Source organism: Plodia interpunctella, chromosome 7, assembly GCF_027563975.2.
Source record: "Plodia interpunctella isolate USDA-ARS_2022_Savannah chromosome 7, ilPloInte3.2, whole genome shotgun sequence".
In the NCBI taxonomy this organism is placed as follows: Eukaryota; Metazoa; Arthropoda; class Insecta; order Lepidoptera; family Pyralidae; genus Plodia; species Plodia interpunctella.
In genome coordinates this window covers 2,567,555-2,590,094 of record NC_071300.1, presented here as the reverse complement: position 1 = coordinate 2,590,094, position 22,540 = coordinate 2,567,555, and the positions used below count along the sequence as shown (strand labels likewise).

The 22,540-nt window shown below is 33.5% G+C and overlaps 1 protein-coding gene across 5 annotated transcripts in view; it reads right to left on the bottom strand.

Moving 5' to 3' along the window:
• Cad96Ca (Cadherin 96Ca) overlaps window positions 1-22,540 on the bottom strand; it is a 46,392-nt gene that overhangs the window by 1,040 nt on the left and 22,812 nt on the right. For 2 of the 5 annotated variants that reach the window (XM_053747670.2, XM_053747669.2), the window contains exons 3-11: window positions 12,790-13,025; window positions 12,132-12,632; window positions 11,740-11,847; window positions 10,807-10,945; window positions 8,250-8,401; window positions 6,951-7,133; window positions 4,361-4,500; window positions 3,209-3,350; window positions 713-940 (exon numbers count right to left, since the gene is read on the bottom strand). In XM_053747670.2, the coding sequence (XP_053603645.1) occupies window positions 716-940; window positions 3,209-3,350; window positions 4,361-4,500; window positions 6,951-7,133; window positions 8,250-8,401; window positions 10,807-10,945; window positions 11,740-11,847; window positions 12,132-12,632; window positions 12,790-13,025 (1,826 nt within the window). In that variant the 3' untranslated portion in view covers window positions 713-715. Of the gene's footprint in view, window positions 1-109; window positions 941-3,208; window positions 3,351-4,360; window positions 4,501-6,950; window positions 7,134-8,249; window positions 8,402-10,806; window positions 10,946-11,739; window positions 11,848-12,131; window positions 12,633-12,789; window positions 13,026-22,540 lie in introns of all 5 variants that reach the window. The other 3 variants (XM_053747672.2, XM_053747671.2, XR_008404831.2) reach the window with 2 other exon arrangements.

Sequence of the window (22,540 nt, the reverse complement as noted above, 5' to 3'; positions counted from 1 at the left end):
GTTAAGTAATCAAACTAACATACATTTATCTTTCTCGTCTGAGCATCAGGGCACAAAGATCAGGATCTACTTTTCTACTTTTTCACCTATATTTCGCGCCATGACTTACGTAAAATGGTCCAGTGTTGATGACCCTGGGCACCAACGATTTACGACTCGGGAAGATACCAGCGAAGCGATTAGACGAGAACAAGAGAAATACAGAGCCATCAAAAACATGCTGTAAAAAACCCAAGTCTCGCAGCTCAGTTTTATCTACAGTCAAAAGTTGTGTAGTCCATCTAATACCAAGTCGATTAATTTATTTAGTCCCTACTTAAGGGACCTTCTGTCTTCTTAAGTTAATAAATAAATAAATATATTCGGACAAATCACGCAGATTGAGCTAGTCCCAAAGTAAGTTCGAGACTTGTGTTATGGGATACTAACTCAACGACACTATATTTTATAATAAATACATATATAAATAAACATCCAAGACCCGGGCCAATCAGAAAAAGATCATTTTCCATCATGACCCGACCGGGGATCGAACCCGGGACCTCTCGGTTCAGTGGCAAAAACCTTACCACTGCGCCACCGAGGTTGTCTTAGTTACTAACATATCAATATTAAAAATCTTTAAGGTTTTAAATAAATGGATCCACTTGGCCAACGCATGAAAACACAATGTATCTTACAAGTATAATAGATAACAAAATGGGTAACTAACCTTTCAAACCTTCTCGCCATCAAGTTCTTGTAAGTTATAATAAGAGTGATCAGGAAACCTCTCGAGTTCTATATAGTCTGTCTCGGTGCACAACAGTTTCTCCAACATGGCCACCACCTCTTTGAAGTCAGGTCTTCCTGGAGGCTCCGCTTCCCAGCAGTAGTACATGATGTTGTATAACTCGCGACGACAGTGCTCGGGTTTTTCTAAGCGGTAACCGTCGCGCACCTGTGAAAATAAGAGTCGTGTCAGATGCCTTAAGTCGACTTGAATAAATCTGACATCAGTGTTAGTACTAACATACTCTAAAAGACTTCTTCTTGACTATATATCACTCTCTTTATTGTCTCTCATATTTGGATGTCCTCATTTGAATTTTGGCTGTGACTTTACAACCGACTGCTTGCCTGATAGCAATCCTTCTTGGGAATGCTATTTTTGCCTAGACTATGTGTCCGTTAGTCCCTTCTTACTACATATACGGGAAGATATGTAGCGATAGTTTTAACCAAATGTTCAATTAGAAAGTATAAAACAAAGTCCCTTCACGCTGTCTGTCCTTGTGTATGCTTAGATCTTAAAAAATACGTAATGGATTTTGATGCGGGTTTTTTAAATAGATAGAGTGATCCAAGAGGAAGTCTTAAATGTATAATTATATAAAATGGGCCGCTTGTCTTAAACAAATTATATATACATGCAACTTAGAACAAGCGGAGATGAGAGTATTAAACTATAATTTTCAATCTTATACAAAAATATTCATTTGTGAAAATATTTTAACAAATTTTGAGAATATAATATTGGTTCTACGCAGAATAATTATCAAGTAACACGGTTTTGTTAAAATCACAAGCACGAAATAAAAATCGATGTGTAATTAAAGCGGGAACATCGGATACAATGCAATAAAAATATACATTTGGGAAAATTTGTTTTGAATTCACTTCATTGTCAATATTTGAAATCACAGAAAAAAGCTGCTTTTTTTAAACGCAAGCTGATTTTTATTACATAGGTCAATACTATTACCTGTGTAATAAAAATCAGCTAATAGGATTGCTAATATAAAGTGTACAGTCAACAGCATATCAACCTACCCACATTCATTGCATTACCATGCCATAGAGGTTCATGCAGAGTAACTTGAAGTGTTGTTGACTGTACTTATATTCAAATGAAAACGTGTTTTAAATAATGATTAAAAAGACATCTTTAATTCAAAATATTTTTATTTACATGATTTATAATAAATAAGCCATTCTTGTTATTTAAAACATACTTATATGCTGTCAACAATCAACAAATAATAACAATTTATTATTAGTTATAATTGCGAACTGCCACTTATGTTATAATTGCGAAAGTTTGTGAGTTTGTTTGTTATCTCTTCACGCTCAAACGACGAGAGTAATTTTCAGACAAACTAACCACTACATAGTAAAATATGCCTGTCTCATTTTTTGTGAAAGGCCAATCCATGTGAAAAATAATTTTGACGCTATCTGTCAGTTATGTAAGTACTTAAGACTATCAAATTAATATTTTATCAACAAGCGGAGAGATAGGCCCCAACAATCCCGAAAGTTTTCCTAGTCAAACAAAGGCGATTTTACGAGGGTTCTATTTTCGTTCGCGGTTCGTAATCGTAAAAAATGAAGTAAGTACCGATTCAAAGGTCCGCATACAATAGAACTTTTTATATGACAGGGATGCATTACGTCACACATCTGAAATGATTGAGATATTTCTTGTTTGGATACTCCATCATACAAAGCCGGTCACGTATTCCCCATAGTCTATGAGAGGAATATTATGTGAGAAAGGTGACGACCTCGGTGGCGCAGTGGTAAAGTGTTTGCCTCTAAACCGATAGGTCCCGGGTTCTATCCCCGGTCGGGTCATATTGAATGTTTATCTATATATTATAAAATATAGTATCGCGTTGAGTTATTCCATAACACAAGTATCGAACTTACTTTGGGTCTAGCTCAATCTGTGTGATTTGTCCTAATATATTTATTAAATTAAACATTTTAGGGGAATTCTTTGAAAAGTTTATGCCACAAACTGTTTATCCGCGGCTTCGCCACCTATAATAGAATATAGGTTTTTCCATTCCAATACCACGGAACAATAGTTTTTTCCGAGATAAAAGTTACCCAATGTCCTTCTCCATACTCTTATTTATATATATATATGCGAAATTTGAAGACCATTGGTTGAGTAGATAACGCGTGAAGAGGTAACAAACAAACTTACTTACTTTCGTATTTATAATAATAGTATTTATAATAATAGTTAGGATTAAGATAATATTTAATTGGCACACATAATTTTATTTAGGTACGTGAAGTACGTGCCTAGTACTATTATTGGTGCTGGCCAAAATGAAGAAACAAAGACGACAGACCTGAGTAACTAACGAGATAGAAGATTCCTATACAACTGCCTAGCCCATCTCATATAAGTAAAAGATACGATGGATATACTTGCCTTCCTCATGACGTCACCAGCCGACAGACCAGGGTAGGGGGTGGACCCTAAGGTCACAATCTCCCATAACAGCACGCCAAAACTCCAGATGTCTGATTTGACGCTGAATATATCGTCGTAAAGCGACTCTGGCGCCATCCATCTGAAAGGCAAATTAAAATTAGTGACCAATATAATACTAGCTGCGCTCCGGGGCTTCCCGTGGGAATTCGGAATAAAAAGTACTTGACGTGTTTGTTGTGATTAAAATCCGTTCAGTAGATTTTGCGTGAAAGAGTAACAAACATACATGCATACATACATCCTCACAAACTTTCGCATTTATTAGCTAATTAATAGGATATAATATTTCGTTGTAAAATAGGATTTGCCACAAGAGTCAGTGAGATCTTGTTGCGTTCAACGAATTTTTTCGACTTATTATTACTTTCAAAGTGAGCTACAAATCATGTGTGACGTGTATAAGAAACCCATTTAAATTGTGAAATTAATATTCGCACTTTTAGATTTATGAATCTTGATTTTAATGTCTAATTTTAAATTTTCCTAGGCGGACCAACCCGCGTACAGAAGCATTTAAATTAGATAGGAAAAAAATCTTGGTAGCTATTTGGATAAAGAATATTCTTCTTCTATACAAGACACCTTTATTTTATAGCTTATTATCGTCAATATTTCGGATTCAAAGCAACATATCGTAATTTCTCACATTAGCCTATTAAGTATAATATTCCGGGAAAAAGTTTATTTTCCGTGGAAAATTAACGCGAAACCGTGGGTAAAAACTATAAATTTTTGCCTCATTAAGTGTATTCTAAGTTTTTAATTTGCCTTGCCCGTTTCAATTTGTGAAAACTTGTTACTGGCTTCATGCTTCTAAACCTGTCATTATCTTTTTTTTTGTTTGTAAAGTCCTAGTTTTCGAAGAAATAAAATAAATTAAGTACGTAACTTTTTATAAGACGTCAGAAATATAAATGGACCTCGCTTAATACAAATATATATCCATACTATTATTATAAATGTCAAAGTGTTTTTGTTTGTCTGTCTTTCATGTGAGAACGGAACAACGGATTGAGGTGATTTTTGGTGTTGGGACGATTGGCTATTTATTGCCGGGCCGTAGGTAGTAAAAAAATTAAAAGTGATTACCTTATAGGTAGTCGACCGTCACTCTTTCTCTCGTAGACGTGGGTACCGCCGACATCTCTTGCAAAACCAAAATCTGCAACTTTGCACGTCCTCTCCTCTGTTATCAACACGTTTCTGGCCGCTAGATCGCGATGGATGATCTGGAAACAGAATTACTTATCACTTTTCGAGTATGTTATTGCTAACACTTGTGTCAGATTTTAATCAAGTCGCTAAAAGTAAGTAGCCTAAGTAGTCGCATACACAATTTGTTACTTAATAAATACAGATGTTGATTCTATGATAAATAAAATAAAAATAAAAGATACAGTCACTCATCTCCGCATGTTCCAGGTTGCTTTCGGAGCTGTGAGGTTAGCGTAAAAAATAACCTTAAAATTTTGAAGATTCAGTTGTGATTTTTAGCCCTCTACGCAAAAAGAGGGGTGTTATAAATTTGACCGCTAAGTGTCTGTCTGTCTGCCTATCTGAGTTCGTCGCACCGTAGCTCACTAACGGATGAACCGATTTGGATGCGGTTTTTATTATTTTATAGCAAATTTTTATGTGATGGTTCTTAGATATGTTTGATCAAATTGGCCGACTGCTCGACGCCACTTTCTTTCTTTTTTCTCCGACGACAATAGCCACAAATTCGTATAACAACTATATATACAAAACAACTATAACTATATTTTAGAACAACTATGTTTTAGGATCTAACGTGAAAGTTAATTCAATCTTTTATTACAAAACTATGGCCTTTGCCCTTGAATAAACGTGAAGTGGAGAATGAAGAAAATAATCATCATTCTATACTACTGTATATGCTAATGTATACCACAGTTTGAGCTACCAGATTTTTTATCGATGTAATCAAATCTCTTTGAGGTTTGTATACAAAAGATGTCAACACGAGACGAGATTCAAATGCTTAGAATTTAATAGAATTTGTTAATATTGTGGATTCATTTATAATACCTATAATAACACGAACGTAGTCACGATGTGACACAAATATTTGAATTTAGCATTTATTTTTCATTCTTTAATTGAAATCGTTTTAAGTGACGCGAAAAATGGGAGGCCTAGAATATATTTATTTATTTTAATTACAAAAAAATGTATTGAAATTGAGTTAAAATTCGTAATATAATCTGTAGTGGTAGTTAGAACCAAAAGATTACATAAACATTACAATTTCAATATTGCACTAACTCTCTCTCTTTCATTGGAGCGTTTTCCTGGTTTCTTCCTCAGGTATTGAGCGTCGGAGCCCAGGGTCCGCTTTACTACTTTTTCGTCACCACTTCGCACGGTCGTCGGCATCCCTAGTTGTCAGACCTTATTGCCTGAAAATGTTTATATCTTTGTGGTGCTTAATTTTTTTTTATAAAGACAAGCGTAGGTACTAAAGACGAGTTGAAATTCAATTTCCGTCTACTATTTATAAGGTATTCTGCGCCTGCGGCAAAAGTAAATGAAATAATTCCATAATATTTGAAAGACTGCAGATATTATACAGACCAGTAAAATATTGTGACAGATAGAAAATGCTGTGGATTGCAGCGTCCCGCGGGTCTTACAATAACCCGAAGTTCCTGGTGATCAACAGAATGGTGCACGACGCTGTGTGTAAATAAGTCAATACGGCGACATGGCCACAACCGAACTACAACTTATACTAGAGCTGCTTTGTTGCTTTTGTTGCCAATCTAGGACACCGTTGAGAACCCTCCGGTGAAATCTTGATAGCGCTTAGATATGGTTTCCTTTCGATTAATGCAACCGAATCTCTGCCGTATTTTAATAACTTAAATTTAAATATATTGCTTGAATTTGTTCAATGTTTTTTTTTTCATAAGAGTGTATGTATATTGTTAATAAAATTAATTTATTCATCCAATAGATATTATACCTAGACTTAGTAATATCTCGAATTATGTTAGCCCAAATTCTTGCACCAAATATATTAATAAAATAATTTTATAAAATAAAAAGCCTGTTTATCTCTAAGTTTAAAAATGAAATGTATATTCTAACAATAACAAAAAAATCAAAAGAAACAAGAAAAAGTTAAAAGTAATAAAAATGGCTTAGAACCCCTCTATGGTTGATCTGCCTCCATTTATCCTGGGCAATCCGCATCCACTTTCCAGAAAATAAACATATGCACAGCACAAAATATATAATATAAACCTGTGCTATTCTTTCGTTCAATATTTTTTAGGGTATGATAATTTCACATAATAATATAAAGTTGTCCTGAAATAAAAGGAAAACTTGAGTACTTTACTAGAGAGATGCCTGAAAGAATTAATTGTAACGGAAAAATATAACGACTTCTTTTTTCATACCAAAGACTTCCTCATATTTTGCACGACTGCACAGACGAAATGGAAAATACCTATGGGCAAAAAACTTCAAAATAAAATTTTGACTTAGTATGCTTTTTAACCGGATGCCTGCCACTTTGAAGATGCTATTGTTGCCTATTCACCTGTTAAACCATGCATCCCTTAGTCGCCTCGTACGACAAATGGGACCGCCTCAGTTATAAAAAACATAGCCTGATATTTGTTCCCTATGTAATTTGATTCTTTCGACTCACCCCTTTAGAACTAAGGAAGTCCATGCCCCTTGCGACCTGGAACGCGAAGTGGGTCAAATCCCGAGACGTCAAGAACTGGCTCCCTCCGTGGGTGTTCCCGTAGTGCCGCTCCGCCCTGGAGTCCCGTAGGAACTGCTGCAGTTTGCCCAGGCTGACAAACTCCATGATCACGAAGGTAGGCTCCTGAAAAATTGTTTAGGATATGAAAATGGTAGTACACGTAGGAAATGTTTTCACGTTATGTTTCATATATTTTTTAATAGCTATGACATGTCCCACTGCTGGGCAAAAGCCTCACCTCTCTCTTTCCACGGGTCCCTTTCTTTGGTCTTCTTCATCCAATATCTGTCGAACGCCCTAAGCTCATCCGACCATCTAGTCCCAGGCCTCATTCATCAATATCAATAATTAATTACATTATCAAGGAATACTCTAATAATTTCAGTGAAGAAAAATGAAGAAACTCATTATAGGTACATACATGACCATTACGAGTATGTCTGAAGCAGTTTTCCATTTAGCTATATACTTTTCTTAAAAACGAATTTTTGGTAAAAAAAAATCTGATGAAAGCAAATTCTGTATATGCAACCACAATTATCAACCTTCCGTGTTCACTAATAAGGTCGATAATATTGCAGCAAAGAGGTCTGAACCTACTATAATTTGGTTTAACTGTACGACTGTACATGGAATATATTTTCCAGAAACTAATTGTTAGATGTAGTAATCCTGTCAAAAGATAGGATTTATTATTTGTACCACAATAATTATTTTTACATAGTTTATTGAAAAACTTTCTAAATGAAATAGTATTCCATCGCAACGCAACTGAGAAGAAAGAAACCAAACAAATAATACATTACTAATGAAAAGTATTGCAAGATTAAATTACTACTAGATATTGCCCGCTCGTTGGCTTCGCTCCCGTGGGAATTTTGAGATAAAATATAGCCTATAGCAATCTTGGATAATGTACCTCTCTAATGGTGAAAGAATTTTAGAAATCAGTTTGGTAGTTTCGGAGATTACCCGCCTCAAACATACAAACACATAGTCACAAACTCGCAAACGCTTACCTCTTTATAATAATAGTATAGATAACATTCTTTTATAATTTATTTGTAACTAGTGGCCTGTCCCGGCTTCGCTCGGGTAAAAACTTAATACATTATATATCTAAACCTTCCTCAGAAAACACTATCCATTGGTGAAAACCGCATGAAAATCCATGCAGTAGTTATATCCCAGCTAGTACATGTTGGCTAGTGTTTATTTAATGTATCAATAATAATTTACCTTTTCAGTGCAGCAAGCAATGAGGCGGACTACGTTAGGGTGTGGTCCCAGATTCTTCATCACCAGTAATTCTTGAAGAAGGTCCGACTTTTCCTTCTCAGACGCGTTTTCTTTCAATGTCTTCACTGCTACTGTTTGCTCGCCTTTTTTTCCTGTGAAATTATAATTAAGTATGTACAAATATGAATAGTACAGACAGATAGCTATATGCAAAACAGACAGGTGGCTGTAGGCTTGTACCCTGCTTAAACGGTCAACGGCTAAGGAAGAAATCTGGAAAAACTCTCAGATGAGAGAGAGAGAGAGATGGCTATATGAACAACGCTCAATCAACTGGCCCATGTAAGAAAAATACGCATAAATGTATGAGTTTCAGCGATCGTAGTTGGCTAAATTTTTATGTAATAAAATGTACAATACTCAACGGCTCACACTAAACATGTATTGCAGGTCTGATGAACATATCCAAAATAGAAAAAATATCTGAGATCAAGTGTTCACCCATATTCAAAATCTGATTCTAGAGGTCTCTCTAGATTGTAGAGGTCCTGAGTTCCATTCTGAACGTCAGATATAATTCTGAAACTCGTCACCACACCTAACCTACGTCGATGTCACAACACCTAACGTGACGAAGCTTATATTCTAGTTGTGTATTTCATTTTCTTGTATGGAAGTATATGACATAAAAGCTTAGGGTCTTTCCGGTATATGTATGGAATTTGAAAAAAAAAAACATTCGATGATCTAAGAATTTTTATGATTGCTTATATAACGCCATATTTACTATCCGTCAAATTACTAGATCAGTATCTTACGTGGTAGACACAAATCCTCGCTATGGACCGTTGAGTGTCATTATTTATATTTAATCTCTGCTAGCAATCTCGTGATTGATGGTCTTATAAGATATATGGGTCTAAGCCACCCCTTTTTTATCTAAGAACCATCTTTTTGTCACATAAACATCTCACGCGCTCAAATAAATAAAGTTAAAGAAAATCGCACCTTTCGAGATTTTTTGGTGTGTGAATGATCTAAGATTAGCTTCATACCTATCTATAAAATGTATGTATATGATTCTAAGTAATCTTTTACTTGATTAACAGGAAAATTAATTGCTTGTTAGCTTAGTGCCATTCATCTTCAAAGTAGTACATTTCGTTTCCTCATTTATATTGCCTGTAAAACAGGACGTGCGCTCGTTTTAACAGCAAAGCTCATAGACTGTTAGCTGTAACTACATTAAATTGTAGAGTGTACGTATTTTACATATATTTTACATTCGCCATAGATTCATAAAGAATAGATATTGCATAATTTATGAACAGATTTTGATCTACTGATTTTTTTATTAATGAATTTTCAGTCAGTGAATTTTCACTTGGCTAAAACTATTATATATTTTTTATGTTCATAGTGTGAAATCAAATCTAGAATTAAATACCTATTAACGTTATATTTTTTTCTTTTAAAATGCTTTAGCTATATAGATAAGCAACATTGCTTATTCTATTCCAAATATTTAATAAACATTTATTATTTTAATTAATTGATTTATATGTAATTTTAATTTAGTGGGTCGTAGTCTGATAATGGTTAGTCTTTATATAAGAAATGGTTTGGTTGAATTTCAAAAAAACTGAGTAAATTAACTTGAACAAATGTAATATATTATTTAAAAACAAAATCAAACAACACATGAATTTATGTGGCATTAAAGTTACTTTTACTTCTAACAAAAGTATCTCTTTTGAAAGATAAAAAATACCGAAATTCATAACTTTTTTCAGAAAATATCACCCTTATTATCTGTTCCGTGGTCTGCGGTCGCCAGCTTCGCAGGTAATTACTCCATGCTAAGTACAGGACCACCTCTAATAAGAAACTCTGTGGTTACACTATTTTGGCCTCAACATTATCTCAGCTATGTATTCCTAGCTGCCAATTCCTTAAAAAAGTCTTTGCGGTTGCTTGCTAATTAGTCGTGGCAGAATATTTTAGCGTGATTATAAATTAAGCTGCAGTCGTTTATTATTAAATAGAATTACGCTACGTTTTTTTCGAAATAATATGCTTACTACATTATGTATTTTCTAAGTACACCCAAAATGGTTGACTAAGAACGAACCACCAGAATGATATATGTCCGGCTATTTTTGGCCTGTTGACCGTCAAACTGTCATTATTTGCTACCCACGTTACTGTATGTAAGGGTCATTCTGCCATTTTTTCATAGTTTGCGGTCAGACTAATGTTTGTACTTAGCTAGGGAAAGTGATGATCCAGCATCACATCAAATTACCATTATCGGTTAGAACACTTTTCTTTTTACATTGTTTTTTAATCGATACTATAATTTGTGTTTTAGGTTTTTTATTTTGTAAAATTTAAAGTGACATTCAATTTATTTTCAACTATACAAAATCAATAATGGCTTCATTAAAATCCTTAGAAAGTAAGGCAGTTGGGACGCGACAAAAAGAAGTGAATTTACTAACTAAATATAGAACCATATAAATCCAAAACACATATAAAGTTATCAAAATAAACTCACCATCTATGTCAATAGCCTGCGCGCGCCACACTTGACCGAAAGCACCTTCTCCGACGATGTTGAAGATCCTCAATCTATGTCGCGGGAATTCCCACTCATCTGTTGGATCTTCCTTCGTTATTGTTGTTTCTTCTGACAGCTAAAAATACATTCATTTTACTACATTTGCAAGAATATTAGAATAATAAATAGTGATGTTAGAAGTAGCTATTGATTTTAGAAAGCTTAACGACACTACATTTAATGTTAATCTACTAATTACTCTTTTGGTCACAATAGAACGAATTTAATTCATAATTCAGCTCTGAATAATATAAATATGATGAATATTAAAAAAAACATGATTATAAGAAATGGAATATTAAAAAAAAGCAGTGAATGATTAACAATAAAATGAGTACATTGCAATTGAGAATAATTTTTTTATAACCGATGTTATATATTGGATCAAACAATTTGAATTTACAAGAGAAATATATGATCAACTTTCTGAATAACGAAACGTGATATTGCGTGACATTCAAAGCAAGTTAAATTAATTATATGCCATAACAATATACGTAATATCATTCACATTTCATTAGCATGAAATTGTCAGGTGAAATGTCAGTAACATGAATATGAAATGATAATAATCAGCTGTGAATCGAATATTAATAGGGAAAGTCAGAAACTGATAATAATTGAAAATTAAACGAATGTTACCAATATTTAGATGGAGAAGTAAATAGTTTAGAAATTTTGGATCGATAGGAAAACTCGAAAGTAAAAAACTTGTAATACAAAAATAAAATTCTAAATCAAAATTAAAAATTGTAGATTTTAAAAAACTTGAACTTGTCTAAGTTTGATGACGATGTTATTATGAAATTATAATGAATGACAATGTTTGATGAATTTTCGCAATTGTTGTTGGATTGGTCAAAAACTGACCTGCAAATGGCCGTTGTCCCAGGATTCGTATCGATTGGAGTACGTGCGAGGACGGTTCCACAAATTAACCGAAGAATCTTGGAGGACAATACCACTTGCATCCTTGCTCTGCGAACGACAAGGATTTTATTATTGTAAAAATGACCACAGTGTGGTTTTCGACAAATCTCGAAGAAATATCGTTTTAATTTAATAATAAGTATGAGATTATATACTTTAATACAATTTATTATATATAAATATATTGAAAGCTATATCAGAAATAGAAATTTATTAGTAAACTCAATTGTAAATATAATATACATTGCACATACGGCTATCGTGTTAAAATACTCAAATAAAAAGCCCCGTGACCACCAAAATTAGTTATTTCATTGATATCAATGACTCACCATATCATCTTTCTTGCTGCTTGATTTTGCCGTATTATTTCTCTTCCACACAAAAAATATTACCGCCGCGACAATTACCACTAAGCCAGCAATAGCCACTAGAGGTATAACTGTTATTGGTACATCATTTCCTGTTTGCTCCTCAGTAGGTTCTGAAATATTTGTGGTTTTCTCTCCATGATCAATTATATTTATGAAAAGGTCATCTGGCCTCTTTGGTGGGTTTAATGTAGTTATAACAGGAGTAGTTTCAGGTACTATGACTTCATCTAAGTATTTTTCTGTTGCTTTGGTTGTGCTCTGTGGTCTTGGGGTTTTAGTGGGCAGTGGATAAGGTGGATATGCTATTGACCCGCCATAAGGTGGTAGCTTCGGTAATTGGAATGGTGGTATCGGAAGTTTGGGCCTTTGGCCTGAATCATCAGTGATAGTTGCTAGAACTTCAGTTTTCTGAGGGATAGAACCGTCCGCTGTGACCCACAAGGAGAATGATTGGTTTTCCTGAAATAAAGTAAATTGTATTTTCAGTTGATTTGTATGTTGTCGTATTAAATGTTCGAAGTACGTACTTATTATTTATTAAAATTGATATTTATTGTAAATACATTAGTTATATATGTGAATGATCCTGTTAATATTAAACATTAAGGAGTTATACCTTATCTATCAATGTATCATTAGTTTTCACAACTCCAGTGTGTGGGTCGATTTCAAAAGGAGCAGGTGGACCAGTGGTTTCTAAGCCGAAGGTGGTGTTCTTGTCATCGGTCTTCTCCCGATGCACCTTGGTGACAACCGTCCCTATGGGGTCCGTGGACCTGGCGTACCAGTTGCGTTCCACCTGCATGATTGGAGGCAGGTTGAAGCCCGGAGGTAAAGGTGGCTGGGCGAATACTGGAAAAAAAAAGAAACGTTTTAGGGGGCTTTGGCTTTTTTTGGAGGGGGGGAGGCTTTTACCCAGCTGTGTAACTTTAACAGCTAGAAAAATAAATAAATAAATGAAAACTTCTCAAGAAATTTATTGTTATTGTTGTGAATCGTAATTAGTTCCATCAAGAGCTGTGTAAACTTGTAACTATGTGCCAATATGAGGGGCGACATTTTTTTATGTCATCAATATCTCATGGGAATCAGGTATGATCATATGTCTATATTGCATCAATATTCTTCATAACGAACACTGGGCTCCGATGCTCAACAGCAAAGCAACCGGGAGAGGACACACTCAGATGAGAAAGAGAGAGATATATGTATCGATGGTGATGATGATGATATTAGAAATATCAGAATTTTATGTTTTATTTAATTGTATAGTTATTCTCTTCTATAACGACGAATCCATATCAATTTATCTAAGTATATAAAAAAATAGCAAAGTATCAGTTTGGATATGGGTAAATTATATTCAAGTCATTGTAATGTTCTCATGATCTGTGGTTATATGTAGGAAATTCAATTCTTCAGTGGCAACTTCTGGCTTAGTTTTGTTGTGACCTAGATTTACTGAATCCAAATAGTTTCTAGTTATTTTAGTTCAGACAGTTCTACAGTTCTTGAAACGGCTATTGGTTGCATTTGTTAGCGAATTGTTTCGCTTTCAAGTTGTCTTTGATGGGCTAAAAGTTAAGCATGAAATTAAAGGCTACAAAATGCTAATAAAGAATTTAAATCATTCGTAACACGATTTTAAAACGTAATTTTAATACAAGAAGGAAAGTTTAGATGTTACAGAAATTTATCTTACTCTGAGTCATTACCATCGAGATGGAAAATAAATTCGGTTTTGAAGTTTCTCTGATATCTACTTGAGAAAGAACTTAAATATAATGAAACGTGCAATATTTCTTGAGAAAATATATCACCTTAAAACTCGATAGAGATAAGCCAGGCTAGCGATATTCTCGAGAAAGTGAAATTGGTCAAGAAACATGTTTAAAAATGTCGAGAAACATAAATTTCTAAAAAATCCATTCAGAAGTTTACTCACTGATTGACAGTTTAATTTCACTAGTGTGTATGCGATAGGTAGTCTTAACTTAACACATTCAAAAAGAAGAAAAATATTTCCGAGAACAGAGAATCTCTAGGCGGTACGTCACTCAGTCTTGCGATAGCCTTAGACAAACCCTCCAACGCAGGTAACATGTTTCTACAATACCTAAACCACAAAACCCTTTAATGTACATACCAAAAAACATACATATATAAGTTTGAAAATTAAATTATAAATGCGCAAAAGGTTACTTCGAATGTGTAATGTCGTGAGGCTGATTATTCTGACAAGATCCGGCTATGACCTGATTTGTATGCGGATAAGTGAATTTAGAGTTATTTAAATGAAGTTTTTGTTTCTTGTCATGTATTTTAGGTGCATATTGAATATTATTATTTTTTACTGAAAAACTACTCAGTCCACTACTGTTATTGTAAATGCGAAAGTCTGTCTGTCACGCTTTCATGGCGTCTAACACAGGCTACCACGGGCGGAGCTGCAACAACTAGTTAAGATTAAAACAACTAAGCACGTAGTTCTTAGTAAAAGGCTAGCCCTGAATGCAAATTATCTAATTATTCAACTTAAAAAATATACATTATTGACGTCCAAAATATGCTTTACTGGCGAGTGCCATTTTCCAAAGTGCAAGTTCAAACTTCATCATTCAAAACGGCGCATCAAACTTCACCGCAGCCGCAATAAATAATGTACAAATGAGTTTCGCTCGGCATTTCTTAACAGTGGTCGTTCCGAATTGCCAGTAGTTTATAGTTTTTGAGAAAATACTATATAATACAAAATTTGGCGATGACAAATTATGAGGTCTATTTTCTGAATAAATGTTTTCACCTTGACGTTGACATTGGCAACAATAATTTCTATGCTTATAATTAGAGATCCTAAAATGATGAAGTCTAGATGGTAATCACGAAAATTGTTATAAAAGCCATGTCTATAAAAAGGGTCTATTGTGAAATTAATGCCGCGAGCATGCGGTGCTGCTTACGACACAGTCTTCGGTTATAACAGTCAACAAACTTTAACCACAGCCCTTATTCCCTGCACGATATAGTTCAAATTGGCACATTAATCTCAGTCGTAACATAAGTATAGGGGTTAAGACGATCATAAAGTTTCCAATAAATAGAGATGCGGCCCATAGGTTCAATTATTTTTATTTATAGAGGTATTTCTATGGCCAAGGCCTTAGGGTTTAAACCGTAATAGCAATTTATAACAGTTATAAGTAGTTGTTTAAAAATTATATTTAGGTGGTACACCGAAATATGTTGCCTATTAAAATACTATGAGTAAGTAATAAAACTTCTACAATACGCAAGGAATTCTATCTACAGACAGTAACAGAACATCAAAGGTACATAGTTTATTGTCGTACTAACGACACTGCGATTACACTATTGTTACAACGGCATAGAGTTGCATACTTGCCATGCAGTTAACATATTAACTAGAAATTTATTAAAGAGAAAAAAGTCCTATAGAGCCTTTGGCATCTCTTCGTTTAAGTCACAAGATAAAGCGGATTCATACTTTCCCAGTGGTTAAGCTATGGAAAGGTTTTTCCCAAAAGTAAATCTTTTGGGAAAAACCTTTCCATAGCTTAACTTTTAAAAATATGCGGCAAATATACTGAGAATAGATTTTACCCTCCAATGTTTCTTGTAAATCGATATAAAAGTTAAAAATAATGTAAGTCAATACTTAAATTAAAAAAAAAGCAACAATTAAGTATACAATACGTATTTAAAAATTTTGTGTAACAAATCCAATGTGACACAAAATTTTCGTGACAAATTTGACATTTTAATATAAAAATGTTATTTAACCCTGAACACCGATACTCAACCTTTACCAGCCTCCAATCAGTCACGCAGTCACTCAGAACCGGCACAGTGGGCAAAAAATTTCTCGCACAGATTAAAAACGCTCCGGCTACCTATGAGAACATAATCAGCTAAAATGATTTTCTGTTATGAAACGCGTGAATTGAATACATAAGTAACATTACGTTTTCGATCGTAATCCAAGGTTATACTACCAAGTGAAAGTGCTACTTTCTCTTAGCGTTCTATTCACGTGTTTATTCAGCCGTCCCGCTCGAAATTTAGGCAACAGAAAGAGACAGATTTTTGAATGTTTAACAGTTATGCCAATCATTGTGTACAGCAACTATTGTATCCAACATTCCACTGTATTTGGCCAATCATTCTGTAAATTTTATTAGGAGCGTCACTTTTATGTAATGGTTTTACATAAAATTTCCTTCGGAAAAGACTATTTTCAAGTTTATGATGACATTAACTGGTTTGGCAGGTAATTTCAGTGTTAATATTGGACTACTATAATTTTCTGCTGACGCAGCAAAATAATATCAGGTATTTTCTTTGTTCCAGGACTTTACAGAACTTTAAAGTAAATTTAAAGTGTGATGGTAAAATTTACAAGATTTATTTTAAGTTAGATAGTTTTAAAAACTCTTCTAACTAATCTCTTCTAACTCTTGTAAATTTTGCCATCACGCTTTTAATTTACCTCTATCTATTTTTAATTTAAAGTTAAAATCTCGTAACGCAAACTCTTCCTTAAATATTAACCTATATGATTAATAAATTATTTAATATGTACGCGTCTCTTCAAGGAAGATTAATAGAAGACACAGAAAAAGTTCTCTTACATTGCGATGTCATATTCTATTTTCGTCTCTTCCAAAACAACATGACGTAAGTGTGGATAATAAATGTTTCGGAAACTTAAATAACTTAAATCTTGTGGGAGTATTGTGACTATTTCGGTCCAAATACGGGAGAAAATATCATTTTTGTGCTCTTTCAAAAATGTATGGTAGGTACCTACATTTTTATTATGTTGTTTTTTTTTAAGAATAATAGTACATCATTATTGAACAATTGAAAATACAACAGGTAAGTACATGTATTTGCGTATATAAACAAAATATCTTCTCAAACGTACCGCATCGAGGTAATGTGCCCAGAATGTTGGCAGTAAAGAAAGCTCTTTTTCAAACAGATTAGTGGTCGTATCACGAAATTCTTGTTTTGATTAATATACACACACATACCTATTATATATTTTTACTATGTTAAATTATTTTATTTTTATTGTGTGATTTTATAAATTGATTGAAAGAACAAAGACATTATTTTATATTCTTCACAAAGAGTTCCAAATAGGTACTATTAACAATTTTTACGTGCCGTATCAATTCACCTTGATTGTAATTAATTGTCTAATTAATTGGAAACCATTGTTCAAATAGGGTTTCCTCTGTAAGTTAAAATGTAGATTACATTCTAGGAACGCGTTAAAAATATGTAATTAATTAGATAATTAATTACAATCAAGCATATATTGAAATGGCACGTAAAAATTGAAAAAAAAAATTAAATTAATTTTATTTACATTTTTGTCAAAATTCTACAGCTCGACGCTACTATTGATTCTTTTACATAACTAGGTCTAGCGGGTTATATAAGTAAGTTTCTATGTACCTTTTAAAGGTCTAATATCTGAATACATGATTTGAATCTGGACTAAAAATAAAACAAATAGGAATTAATTTTCGAAAGTTTCGAAATACCTATCATGTCACAAAGAAGTCAATACGTCCTAAATGACATCTTTCAAATCACAATTTTACGAAAAATAAAATACAGCTGGGAGCTATTTTGTATGTCAATATGTTCATAACCCCCTGAGGAATTACTCGGTAGCTTTTATCACGTACAAAATACAATACTTTGCTTTACCTGGCGAATACAAAAACCCTACATTGCAACGAATAGATTTAAAGTTTAAGATGTTAATATGTTGCATGTTAATATAGTCTAAACTTTTATTTGATGTGTACAAACAATATTGTTAGAACACGCGTGTATGAAAGTACCTATTTGTCTTTATTACACAACTTTGTATTTCATGCATACAAAATAACACACATCGTAAAAATCGTTTTACGATTATTATTTAGGTTATTATTGATTACTTATTTAGGTTTGTCGTGAAATATGACAAAACTAATACATTTTCAAGCCGATGCTTAAAAATGTATGAGTTTTGTTATATTTCAAGCCGATGCTTGAAAAATAGAGGTCACTAAAACGAATAAGTACAAAAACCTAAAAGTACTTAAATTACATTTTAAAACGATTGTTAGAAAAGAACATTGATTCAGCTAATAAAAAGCCTTTAACAAAAATTACATTTTTGATACAAGTATTTAATTTCGTGAAAGCGATCTTGTTGCATTCAACGCGTGACAAAAATATTAAAATCGTTTGTCACAGTTTAGCATTTAGTAGGCAACATCACCTATTCACAGCTTGGCTGATCTCAGTTTCCATCAAAATGAGGTGGATGGTGTCCGCAAGAAAGTTGGCATAGCTTCGTCTAGACAATGTGACAAATAATGTGTGCTCTCATCTGGCGCACTTAATTCCATCAAGTGCGAAAGGGACGCAAGATGGCAGCTGCATGTGAGTCTTCTTGACCTTGTGGAATGAGAACCACGCCGGTGCGGCGTATGTGTTTGCGAGTACTAGGGCCGCAGAAATGCATTGGAGGTACAAAGGAAAATCACACACGGGAAAACATACGGTATGTGTAGAGGCAAAGGTTATATTATAGCCTGTGAATCAAATAAGAAGTCAGGGATCACGAGTATTGCAGTACGCGGTGGTGGTACAAGGTATTTTCACACTTATACTTATGGATTTAAGTACTTATGGAAGTGTAGATGTGGTAATTTGCCTTGTGTGCGTATCACCTGTGCGTCCGTTCGCTTGACACATTTGGTTAACACGAACGAACTTGTGACTACATTGATATGTTTGTATTGTACCACATACATACAGGAGCATTTTAAACACAACATAAAATGGAAATTGCATTTTGGCATCTGCTTTTAAATTTGCTTCAAAATTTGAATACAGTTGGACAGCAATATTAAAAGGTAATGGATATAAAGCAATATTAAATACTTAAAATACTGTTTCAAAAATTGTATCAACACTTGAAGTGTCTTCACTTGAAGAGCAAATTTAGCTGAAATTAGTTAAGTATAATATAAAATACATGATTTAGAAAATTTTGAATGTTCCGCTCCATCGATTGGACTTAGAATTTCTCTATCATAAAAATACGGTCTAAATCTCGAACGTTAAATTTCCATCGATTCAATACCAATTTTAGTCGCCAATAACATAGAAAATTTCCAATTAACCCAATTTTATATTGGAAGATTTGGATTTGAAAGATTTGGATTTCTCAACAATATATTGGAAGCTATAGCTCAATTTTAATAAGATTAATGCCTTTATTATTTCCAATTAGGTATTAATCTTTTAAAAATTGATATTATATCCTTTCGGATTTGATTGTCTAGGAAATTGATGATGGTAAATTTCAGTGATTCATCCATGATGCACAACAAAGCAACCCAATAAGAGTCAGAATGCATTGAGGACTTTCAAAGATTATGTTGCTTTTTCAAATTTGCTTTGTTGAATAATTTAATATTGCATTTTTTTATAAATCTTTTAACTATATGTAAATATTAATACATCATAAGAAATCTGATACGACACGATGATTTATTTAACTTAACTTAATCTGGAACGAAAACTACAGAAGGGAAAATAAGGACTAGGGATATTGAGGGAGAGAGATATTATTTGAGCCAAATATAGTAGAAGTCTTGACTTCTACTATATTTGGCTCAAATAATATCTCTCTCTCATCGTCGTATCGTTTTAAATCTCGATACGATGACCCAAGGGTAAATAATAGAGCGGTGTGGCAAATACTCCACACAACAACACAAGTTGTGACAAAAGCTTAGCCTTTATACCGACTATACCATGGGCGAACTTAGATGCGGACGCGACTGAACTTACATTGCCTAGCTTGTATGTGAATTATTTTTTATTTTAACCCCCGACGCAAAAGATTGTGATAAAAGTTTGACCGCTAAGTGTCTGTCTGTGTACGTGGCATCGTAGCTCATCAACGGGTGAACCGATTTGGAGGCGGTATTTTTTATTAGATTGCAAATTTTTATGCGGTGATTCTTAGATATGTTTGATCAAAATTGGTTCAGCCTTTCAAAAGTTGTAGCGAAATGAATTTTGAAAGTCAGGGGTTTTTTAATTTGTCTAAAAAAAAAACAGTTCTAAAAATAACAGCTATGTACGAGTACGTGGAAGCCGCAAAGTTTGGCGCACTCTTTGTCGATAGTATATAATTAGAAAAAGAAGACTTAACTAACTTATAGATAACTTATAGAACTTAGTAAATAGCCACAAAGAGATTGCACTAGCGATAAGGCCGTCTATTGTACAGTTTTCTAGTAGTGTTGTTCAGATTTATGTCCTCTATTGTAGGTATCTTGTTTTAGTGTTAGTAAAAAGTGTTTTTACTTACTTAATTACTTACTGAACTATCACAGATTTTCACCCACTTCAACATTTAACTCCTTATAGAACTTAAACCACAGTTCCGTCAAAATAAGTTTGTTGTTATCGTTGCATATTGCAAAAATTATAAAGTATCATATCATTCAAATTTTCCACATGAGGTACGTACCATTTTCCACCAACCAATGAGTTTAACGTTGGAGATTAAATAGTTCAAAACTTTGAGATTCCAGTTGAATGAGTCAGATGAGGTCGTAAGTTCGATTCCGTTATCGGTTTTGGTTTGATTGTAAATTCCTCTTGCAGTATAGATTATTATTGACGAAAGACGCGGCCGGTTATGCACGGTTTAATAGGCTGTTTTGTATGTAACCTTTACTAATAAATTGTTTATACGTATAACAATAGAACCCCTGCATCAAAATCAGTTGAGTGGTTTAAAAGAAGAATGTTTGAAATAGATATGAAAGACGCGGCAATCGATATTGTTTTATACTTTCTTATTTGATTTACGAAGACCAGCTTAGATTTGGAATGTAACACATATCAGAGTCAGATCGGTACACAAACTCCCTCAGACTCCAGAGACATAGTCAGTCAGTCAGATTCTTATGTTATGTTGATTTGTAAATGCGAATAAAACGTTCTTTTTTCCTTTATTTTAAATATTAATTAATACCCTACGTAAGTCAAAAGAGTAACTTTAACACAAAATATAATGAATAGAAAAACAAGAATAATATCCATAACATTTAAATACTGAAGTACATTGCACCTTATAATGAATACAGACATTACTATTTCGAATGCATCCGTGTAGATTATTCCTTTGAGATCCCGAACAATGTCATCTAATCCAATATCCGGGCTTTATTTCATTCGTCGATATACCTCTTGTATTATCCTGTGCGCTTGGTACTTCGGGATCAGTCACACACTAGACAAAGGAAATCTCTTATCCCTTACTAACGCATGCACGCTGCGATTTCATATACCCGGTGCGTTCAGTCACACCATGTGGATCACCCATTCTTTTCAAACCCGTGAGTGCGAGTGAAATAGATACAGGGATCATAGACTAGTGTGCATGTGTATGTGCAGTCTGGATATGCGTGCCATATAGGGGAGCGCTAGCCTAGACCTGCTTCAATGTTCTCATGTCCTAGTACCTTCTAAGAACATCTAATACCCGAGGAATCTAATGTTATACGGCTTAACTGAGTTGAAGTTAGTTCAGTGGAGATTAGATGCAGGATAGTTTTAGATTAGCGTGTAAGCGAATAGAATTATCTACCTGTTGGTACCCAATAAGGATTAACAATTAGATAAGTGTTTTACGTTATCATAAGAGCTTGAAATTGCAACTATCTATTTTGGTAATTTTATTGATTAGGATAATATCAATAATGTGAAAAGATATGCAAAAATTATTCCTAATAAACTTATGCATAAAATTATAAACTTATTTTGATATGGTGACGTATTGTTAGAACTGAAAATACAGTATCATTAACTTATCTCAGCTAATTTCTTGTTCAAGAAGTTAATATTCTTACAATTATGGTAATTAAATAAAAGAGAGTTTAAATTAAAATTGGTCTAAATACTACATATTAATTAAACAATTTTATAACTTGTCTCTGTTTCGGAAAAAGTAATTCCCATCTCATAATGATAATTTTATTTATAACATCATTAAATTTCTTTATTATTCAAATTACTGGATGTTGATTCTGCTAATTATGACATGAGGATAAAAATAATGGTTTTTTTATCAACGTTCTTATAGCACAATTAAGTATGGTTTCCTCTGGCTTATAATCAACATTTCGGCTTTTGGCAATCATCGCTTGACGTCCGTCATTAAATAAGTTTATTTATTCATAAATATTTATAAAGAAACGCGCGTAGACCCGGATAAAACCAATAATGTGGCAATTTGTATTATCTGTCGTATCTAA